Consider the following 9502-nt stretch of genomic DNA (forward strand, 5'->3'; position numbering starts at 1 on the left):
CTGTGACATACTACTAAGTTATATTACAGAATTCACTCTTCTCATATGTTCAGATTTTTCTACATTATCGCTTGAAGACTACAAATAATGAACCGCTTAAATAATATTACCAACGTTTTGACGTTTACTGATGTTATACATGTAAAGAAGAATTATAAAAGGTTTCTCATTTAATCGATATTTTTTAAAAATATGTTATATTGTTTACGAATAGCGGGAATAACAGTGCATTCATTATTTATTTTTTCGATATCAGCAGAGACTGGCTGAAGAAGAACAGTCCACGTACGAAGTACGTGGTACGACTCGGTATCCCTACTCCCAATGTTCTGTAGCGATGTCGCCTTTCTCTTGAGCTCAGGGCCCGTAAAGAGGCCCCATTCACAGTCCTCGTCTCATTCTCTCGTGCTAGTCCCCCTTCTTTCTATCTACCTGGCAACCTCTGTTCACCTGAACAGCCATCTTGAGCTATACGCTGCGCTATCATAACTTGTCCCCTTTAAGACGTATTTTCGATTCGTCGAGGTGATCAGCCGCGTCGACTCGTAGTTAACAGTAGCTATGTGAGCTAATTCAACGGACCGTCGTCGTATCTCTCTATCCTCGTCGATTCCAGCTTCTCTCGCGATCCTGTTCGCGCGTACAAGTTTCTTTCTTTCAAATAAATATTTCACTCGATTCCTTCCGGTTTTATACAAAGTTTGTTTTTTCAACTCCTGTCCAGTGTGTCAAAGAGGATTGAAGGTTTCTCAGGGAATAGAATTCAGTGAACTAGTGAAGTTGGGTGATTGACAATTCGAAACAGATGTCTTTGGAGGTATCTTGAGCGAAGTTCAGCGAAAGGGAGAGGTGAAGGTACGTCAAGGATTAAATTAATCACTTTGCGAGGAAGTTGGAGTGTACAAACCCAATAGCTTTCTAATGAAACTGGAATGGTTTTAATTTTTCGAAATCCGAGAAGTCTAAGGACCTTATATCTTTCTCGATATGCAATACAATGTGTTATGCATCAGTATTAGTTCACATTGTGCCTTAATTTGTGTATAAGCTATGTTCATAATTTTGAATTTCATAATTTTTGATCGAGGTCAATGAGCTAGTTTCGATTTTGAATTTGTACTGGATCGAAAAAGCGCGCCCCGTTCTGTGCGCTGTTTACAAACCGGTGCTATGTTAATCAGCAAATTCTGACAGTGCTTTGATCATCACAATTACGACACAAGTATTGCTCTTCGATCTGTGACTCAAGAGAAAAAAATAAGCCTTTGACCAAACCAGTCCTCATAAGAAAAATGATACGGTTAACAGAAGTCGCGTATTGTTACGTTCTGATCGATAGATCGTTGCAAGGAAAAACGGGCTGCACCTTGCTAAGGCGATCGGTGAATGTTCCGATGTAAATGTCACGGGCGGCACTGGCACCGATTTAACGTGAGAACGTACACTGCATCTCGACGTAAAGCTGCAGGATCGGTGATGAGGAAACGCTGAAGACAATCTATTGGCGAAGGAGTATGTACTTCCGTCTTCGTTCATTTTGATAAGATCGTCTTTGTAACGAATGATTATAACGATCTACATGCAATAAATTAGGAAAAACTCAATTTTTGCCTGAAGACATTGAGAAATTATTGGTAGAAATATTTACGATATCCTCGCGTATCTTATTTCTTATTGATAATCTTTTTCATCGTAACGTTCATATTTTGGTAGTTAAACAAAAGTTACTATAATTGTATAGAAAATAATCGACAAATATATTTCATTAGCGACAACATGGGCTCGAAGATAGAGTATGTGGAATCCTCTCATATGTACGCGACGAATTATATTCGTAATTCGAAAGCGATCGGTGTTCTCTGGGGTATTTTCACCATATGCTACGCTATAATCGGAGTCGTGGCATTTGTCACGCCGGAGTGGCTGGGCGATTTGGAACACGAGAATCCAGGAAGATTCGGCCTCTGGACCAGATGCAGCTACGGTGGTAATGGTAAATTAATTTTTTCCCAGTATCAAATCTCGTTACTGTACTTTTCATAAAACTCGTTTAATTAGCATTATTTCTTTGCTTGATCCTCTAGGTGAATTGGGCGAGGAATGTATAGGCAGATTGGATGACCTGTCGACAATCGCGAACATTCCCTTCAGAGTAAGCACCATTCTAGTCGGCGTCGCTGTCATAATAGCTCTATTGACGATTTGCGCGATGCTTCTCTTCTTCTTCTGCCAGAGTACGACTGTGTTCTACCTGTGCGCCTGGATGCAAGTAGTTTCAGGTAATTACTGCCAATTATCGACGATGGAAACCGTATCGTACGAATGAAGGTACTTGAATATAATAATATCTGAAGATTCTTTAAGTATGCATTTAAGCATTTCGAGGGATTCAAATTTTGCATTAAATATGCATTACTATTATACATAACGTTCAATACCAGTGACGAAACCGATACAACTATCAGTAAGTCAGAATACATGCATTGCGTAATACGATGTTAAAAAACACGAAAGATGATTAGGATGATTCGAGAATGCATGTTTTACGAAATGGCTGCGTTTAATCTCTCCAATCTGAATCGCATTATATTGTGTACATATATTGTGATAGATTAAAAGAAGAAGTCAAGCGTAATCATTGTATAATCACCGAGCTGAAAGGGGAAAAAAGAAGGAAAATTGAGCATCACTTTAGAAAGTATAATGCAACCGGGTGTTCTCGCGGGCTATTGCCGTAATCGTCCGCGTAATACCTTATCATTGCGACGTAGCTGAAAATTACGGTGATGCACCGAGGCTACCGAGTCAGCAGTGATGCAATCGTTTCGTTTTGCACGCCCCTCTACGCGCTACGCGAACCTCATTTGTCAACTAAATGTTATACAGTAGAAAGAATTCGAGTTCCGTTAGCGCGATGAAATAGTCATTCATAATACTGTACCATTCGACATTCTCCTTTTATGTTTTTGCATTTTCTGTTTTCCTATCTTAATCTGTAACTAATTGATCTTCTATAAGTATTACTATTTACTAACTATTACTAATTGATTAAACTCTGCTAATTGAAATTTGCATTGAAATGCTTAGATTTTATCTACACAGAATGAATATAAAGTACGATAGTAACTTATTAATAGTGGCTGTCGCTATTCCAACTAATTCTTTTAATTGAAAATAGCGTAATGGCAGATATAATCAGATTTCACAGAACTCTGCCTGTCTCGATAATTATCCGATTCGTGATCGGTTAGCAGAATATTACTGTATATAGGAATGCTATGAACGTAGACTGCCGTGGTCTCCTATCGGATCAACAGCTAACTCTTTACCGTAAATTGTGTTTTTCTGCAAGTAGAAAGCGCTTCCTGTCCGCGAAACCGTGCTTGCGAAATACGTAATACAATAACGTTATAACGAAAGAGTCTCGGTATTTTACGAATCAAGATTTACCTCAAAAGTTACTAATGTATAGATGACACAAACGTATCACCAGGAAACATGAATTTAAGGAGAAAACGCATCCTTTTATGAACTTGAGGGTGATGATGTTTTAGAAGGAAATGTAGAATAGACCGTTATAACCGGAGACAGTTAGTTTACCGGTTGACCAATGCCTCTGCAATTAACGTATTCGGTTATGGCTTCTTTGTTAGAAATGTCGTAGAAATGTCGTTAGGATTAAACTATGATGTACTTATAGGAGATGCAAGTGTACAGTATAGAATGTGTATAATATGCAAAGCTATACAAAATATTTAAAGTAAGTTACTTCAATTTAAAGCAAAATGAAAAGAAGTAATTTCCATTATAATAACTTTTTTAAATCCTCTCCTGGGCTGAATTTTATTTCATAATATTATTTAGGATTAATTCGATTCTATAAATTGTTCATTAAAATATTTTTATGGTATAATGGAAATGATGACACCGGTTAAAACGATTAAAGACCTAGTTAAAGGACATTGACGTACTTGATCTATCCTGCAACAAGTTACGCGATTTATAATATTTGCGCTTAATTACTCAGAGTCCGGTTAGTTCGACTAAAGTTTTCCTTATTTCTCTAATCTTTAATCGATACGAACGAAACGGGATCATAGATTCCATTACACGTAATGTTTATTCATAGGCAATCATTTGCTCTAGCAAGCTTCAAAATTTACTTCTATAGAATTTTCATTTCATCGACTGTTCAAAAATTATAATATCCTTTAGGAAAGTGAAATTTTTTCAACGCTAATCAAGAAAGAAGAGAGAATTTAAGAAGTTGTCCATTCGAGATAATTTAATTTTTAAAGTACTACCGTAAAAAAATAAACCGCGTTTCTTTTTTACAATTTTTTTCCTTTATACTTTTTAATTATCTTCAGAAGGAATCCTCTTTTCATGTTAACGTACTAAATATAAATAACCGGAAGACATTTGAAGAGGAAATAAGCTTTACGTAAGAATCGAGATCATTGATGATAGAGATGAAAAACTGTAAATAGCATTATTATTGATCGAAGGTAGTATTACTCGCGATCGTGGCTGGTTCGTACGCCGACAGTGAAAGTCAGTGATTGAAATGTGAATCAGCTACGGGAGGAGGGAAACGTTTCACCCAGAAACTGATTGTGAGCGTACGGTATAATACATACATATATCATGATCATACGGCGAATCGGAAATGGAAACTTTCCGTAGCGCTATGACTTGCGCTAATTCTGACTATCTATTTTTATTTTATTAATTTTATTCCAATAACGAAAAGCTCGGAAACATATTTGTTTGCTAGTACCTTGAAACTCTATTAAATTATTTCAAAATTACCATTTATAGTTGCCTAAAATTTTAACAGTACTTTTATTGCCATTTAATTTCGATCGATAAAGTTTTTCCTTTCGAATTTTCTACCTCATTTTTCTCGGTGTAAGTGGTTTTGTTTTACGAAGAATTAATGAACGCGAAAAAAGCAAGATTGGTACCTTTCACTGCTGACCTCTAGCACAGAACATCCGCGAAGAAAGATAGTTCACTGAAATGCCAACCACGTTACTCATGTTCACGTTCAATGAACTATAGCTTCAAGAAGGAAGTTGTAGGATATAGGAGTATAAGATGTGAATAGCTTTAGCAATTGAAAGATTTACCGTATTACCATTTTCAGTGGTAATTATCGCTAGCGAGAAATAGTTGTTCGAGAGATAATGCTCTTTCGTTTGTTTCAGCAATATCTATGGCGATTGGAGTTTGCATTTATCCCTTGGGCTGGGATTCGCCTTTAATTCGAGCTGTCTGCGGTGCCGCTGCATCCAGGTAGCAGAAATTTAAATTTCCTAACAAATGAATAGAAGATGGTTATTCAAATCATTTATACGTGCATGATAATTCTCAATTTCAAAATTTACATTTGTCCTAAATATGTAGTAGAGCGACGTTAATTCTAAGAGATGGTACTTTTTATGATACTTAATTACTATAATAATAACGAGCTAATTTACCAATTGCGTAACGAGTATTATCTTGTTATTTTATCGGTTGGATGTTAATAAAAATGTTATTGCATATCGGTAATTTTGTTTGACAGATACAATCCAGGAGCTTGCGCCGTTAGATGGGCGATACCGTTAGCAGCAATCGCGGCTCTAGATGCTGCTACCTTGGCCGCGCTCGCTTTTATTCTAGCGTCCAGGCACGTCAGACTTCAACCTGAACCCTTCAACAACGGTTCCTTGTACAAAGGTACGGGTCTTTCTCTACGCGAATTAAACTATACGAATTATTCTTAACAAAATAATTTTCGTCTCGTTTTAGGTGAAGTAAATCCAGGGTACGTGAACGAGGCGCAGAGTGTCGCTGGTTCTCGAAAATCCCTCTCCTTGCGGCCGGTGCTCTTGGTCGCTCCACCAGAACAGGATCGCTACAGCGAACTCTCCAGAGCGAAATCTCATTCACATCATAGCCTTTACACACCAGCGCCATCTCACCCGGCCCATACGATGTCGACGAATACCTTGAATCATTCTCAACATAATTTTCAATTGTAGATCACCGAAGATCGTGACTATATCGCTGTACATAGTTTATCATACTACCACAAGTATGCTTTCCTTTTCTTATTAGTATTTTTATAATTCTATGAGAAACGAGAACAAACACTGTAAATAATATCATCGAATATCTTTCCTTTATGTTATAGGCGAGCGTTTCTTTTCTTTTTTTTTTTTTATAATTATTTTATAATTTTATACGAATTAATAATTGCTATGTTAAATTATGAAATCTGAAAAGCCTGTAGAGAGTGACATCCTGTCGATTCGTAATACTTTTGTATTTTGTATATACATTAGCGTAATTATTTTTAACGCGTTGTGAACGCGTTTCCCTTTGCAATGTATATTCTATACATGTAATTAAAGGTAGTTTTATATATATATATATATACATATGTATAATATATTATATATGTTTGTTCTCTCGTTCCTAACGAATAAATGATATGTAATTGTCAGAACAGAACGGAACAGAACAGAACAGAACATCATCTTATTTTAGGAACTTACAAAAAGTGGTACTACACTCTCTCTATCTTTTTTTTTTTTATTATAAACAAGTAACATAAATTAGTTGTTTTACAGAACGGGGAGAGTCTTACATAGCAGGCAAGTTGCGTATAATAAATAAAGAACACCAGAATGTGAATCAAGGATGTTTTGTATGTAATTAATATTATACCTATCCTGTAAAAATGTTATTCTTTAATAAAGAAAATTCAAACGTGTAGATTTCTATCTATTTTAGATATCGCTTCTGTTCGTTCGCGCAAGTCTAAAGTAAAGTGTTTTGCCGTATGGTAACTATGACTACGCTTAAAAGGAGACACCAATAATACGTATGCGTATCACAAACTTTGTTTCGACGAAATCGAAGAAAATTCCAAAGGAATCGATTAGTGATAGTAAAAAAAAATCCTCCGTATCGCGTTAGAATGAACGACAAAGACGACAGCGCTTGGGTCTTCGATTCCCTGATTGGTTTTCTTCAGGGTCCAATTTGGTCCGCGCCTCTGATCACTTTCATCGAAGAGAAGTCACTCAGTAAGTCGAGATATTTTCGCAATAAACCTTTCTGTGTAGTCCATAATCTCTATCTCTTCTTTAAGACCGATACTCCTTAAGATGAAGTTCTTCTTTTTTTTTCTTTTTTAAATCTACTAAATTTATACGAGATATTACAAGAAAAGAAGTTGCCATTTTTATTCGAAATACGAGCACGATACTAAAAATTGTAAAAACGAACCTTCTGCTTTCTCACAAGCGTTCGCTATACTTTGTTCCATTATTTTGTCTCTTTCTTGCTTTTTTTTCTTTTTTTTTTTTACAGTATTTGAAGCGGACGTCGAGGAAAATGATGAGTATCAAAAGATATATCAGGAGTACAAAAATCTGGTGGACTTATTGCTTGGTTGTTTCATGGAAGACATGGGGATCACTCCGGAGCAATTCGAGTACGCTTGTACAGTGAATAAGTATACAAAAATGCCTATACAATTCCAACAGGCGAGTCAAAGAGATTCTTGAACACAAGACAGAAAATCACATACAATGTATATTAATTTTGATACTTGTTTCAGAACTTGTTCGAGCAAATATGGGCGGCGAACGAGTACCAGATATTCAAAAGAATGATGATTCAAAAGAATCTAGAGCTTCAATTGCAAGCTTTGAATATGATCGAGCAGAAGTATGGTCTTACACCTGCATCTTTCATGTATGAAGCAGGTGTATTGAATGAAGATCCTTTAGTCATGGAAGAAATCATTCAGTAAGTGTATAACTGGTAATTGGTCATTTTTATTTATATATAGGAACAAATTGAATATTCGAATCTCTCTCTCTCTCTCTCTCTCTCTGTGTGATCTTCAATTTTAAATTAATTAGAGAAAAATGTACAGAAAACACGTTTTGGAGAATGATTCGGAAGAAGACAAGAGCATATCGTCGGAAACTTCGTTGATCAAAGAACATAAGCGTTTAACAGCTAAATATAACAGCGAACGAGCATTGTTAGCAGAAGCTCTAAAAGCGTCCCAAGAGGAAAATACTCCTGAAAGGGATCGTACACAGTCATTTTTAAAGGAAGAAGATGAGGAAAAAGAAGAAGACGACGAAAGCAAAATCAAAGAGAAAGACGAAGAGGAGGAGGAGGAGGAGGAGGAGGAGGAGGAGAAAGAAGAAAAGAAGGAAGAAGCAGATATTCCAAGGTTCCCTAAAGTGGTTCCTCTTGATTCTATGTCCACGGACGAATCAAAATCAGAAGGACCAAATGTATCCGTTAAAAAAACCTAACCATATATATAAGAATAATTAAATCAAATTCATTAAGATGTTTATTAATATTTTAGATATCAGAAGAAGACATAAGAAAGAGGCAGGCATATTTGAAAGCCAGACGCGATAAATTGGTAGCTTTGAAGAAAGAAGCAAGAAGTCAACGATTGGAAATGAATCCATCGAGGCCGAGTTCCGCGAGATCGGTAGCGGAAGCCACGATCAAAGGAGAACAAGAACTAAAATTACCGGAACCTCTGGAACCGTCCATATTGCAAGTACGTAAAGTACTCGCTGCTCGCCTCCAAGCAGAGGTAGTGCGTAAGCAAACGAGCCAATAATAACGATTCTCTAACACGAAAGAGATCGGAACGGCGGTGTTTTATCCATATAAAATGCTGATATTTTATCCTTTCTTTTTTCTCTTTTTTCCCTTTTTTCTGATAAATTTCATGCACAGCGAACTTTTATACAGCTGCATCAGCTTTCCTTTTTATAGACGTTACGTTATAGTATTAAGATAGCGAAGAAGTTTACATGGATACAACGTTTACACATATTGAAAGAATTAAAATGATCAAACCTAGTAGCAGAATAAGACTAAATGAGTATGTTTAACAAGAACAAAGATAGTATAAGTCGTTTCTTTTTTATACAATTCCAAATGTTTACTGTATCGTTTTTCTTCCTTCTTTTGTTTAAATAAGTCTGACGAATATCGTTACAGTTTGGGTATAAGTATATCTTCGCTTGTGAATACCGATAAAATGATAAACAACTTCTTAAGGTCACTTGCATTATGTTCTCTCAGTCGTTCGATGAATTTCGCACGATCACCATGCATCATCGACACTAGTTTTACCCGTGAGAGAAATTTCATAATCTGGAACATGAAAAAAAGTAAAAAAAAGAGCATAGGATTCTTGTAATAGCAATTTGTATAGATCTTTAAGAGGATACGAGTGATATGAATAAAAAAAAACAAAAAGAGAATAATTACTTTTTAAATATTTCACATACACTTCATAGACGAAATGATTTCCATTCGTAAATCTTTCGATATTCTTTCTTCATTCCTTTTATATACACTAATTCATCAAATTTCTCGTTTGATCGATGCAAAGAGAATAGAATGCGAAGTTTACGTAAAAAACGTAACACACAGTTTTTAAAAATTGCTTTCAGAAAAA

General features: G+C 35.9%; 2 protein-coding genes across 4 annotated transcripts; both read left to right on the forward strand.

Annotated features, from left to right (window-relative positions):
• The first annotated feature begins 242 nt into the window (after positions 1–242).
• On the forward strand, positions 243–6763 carry LOC117213073 (LHFPL tetraspan subfamily member 5 protein). 2 transcript variants are annotated; one of them, XM_033458356.1, is made up of 7 exons: positions 251–855; positions 1340–1512; positions 1770–1993; positions 2085–2279; positions 5211–5298; positions 5570–5724; positions 5797–6763. In XM_033458356.1, exons 3-7 carry the CDS (start codon positions 1777–1779, stop codon positions 6027–6029), a joined length of 888 nt encoding a protein of 295 aa, XP_033314247.1. In that variant the 5' UTR covers positions 251–855; positions 1340–1512; positions 1770–1776; the 3' UTR covers positions 6030–6763. The 2 variants fall into 2 exon arrangements, with proteins under 2 accessions (XP_033314249.1, XP_033314247.1); XM_033458358.1 differs by lacking the exon at positions 1340–1512 and having other exon boundaries at positions 243–855.
• Positions 6599–9302, forward strand: LOC117213071 (cilia- and flagella-associated protein 36). 2 transcript variants are annotated; one of them, XM_033458353.1, is made up of 6 exons: positions 6599–6697; positions 6784–7079; positions 7366–7541; positions 7616–7806; positions 7937–8309; positions 8387–8653. In XM_033458353.1, exons 2-6 carry the CDS (start codon positions 6971–6973, stop codon positions 8651–8653), a joined length of 1116 nt encoding a protein of 371 aa, XP_033314244.1. In that variant the 5' UTR covers positions 6599–6697; positions 6784–6970. The 2 variants fall into 2 exon arrangements, with proteins under 2 accessions (XP_033314244.1, XP_033314243.1); XM_033458352.1 differs by lacking the exon at positions 6599–6697 and having other exon boundaries at positions 6914–7079; positions 8387–9302.
• The last annotated feature ends 200 nt before the right edge of the window (positions 9303–9502 follow it).

This window comes from Bombus bifarius, unplaced genomic scaffold (assembly GCF_011952205.1).
Source record: "Bombus bifarius isolate JDL3187 unplaced genomic scaffold, Bbif_JDL3187 scf7180000008494, whole genome shotgun sequence".
NCBI classification, from domain to species: Eukaryota; Metazoa; Arthropoda; class Insecta; order Hymenoptera; family Apidae; genus Bombus; species Bombus bifarius.

Coding starts and splice junctions, on each gene's coding strand:
- LOC117213073 (XM_033458358.1), top strand. CDS start 1,777: ATGGGCTCGAAGATAGAGTATGTGGAATCCTCTCATATGTACGCGACG. Junction 1,994..2,084: donor ATGCAGCTACGGTGGTAATG/GTAAATTAATTT, acceptor TTGATCCTCTAG/GTGAATTGGGCGAGGAATGT. Junction 5,299..5,569: donor TGCGGTGCCGCTGCATCCAG/GTAGCAGAAATT, acceptor TTTGTTTGACAG/ATACAATCCAGGAGCTTGCG.
- LOC117213071 (XM_033458353.1), top strand. CDS start 6,971: ATGAACGACAAAGACGACAGCGCTTGGGTCTTCGATTCCCTGATTGGT. Junction 7,542..7,615: donor TGCCTATACAATTCCAACAG/GCGAGTCAAAGA, acceptor TACTTGTTTCAG/AACTTGTTCGAGCAAATATG. Junction 8,310..8,386: donor CAAAATCAGAAGGACCAAAT/GTATCCGTTAAA, acceptor TTAATATTTTAG/ATATCAGAAGAAGACATAAG.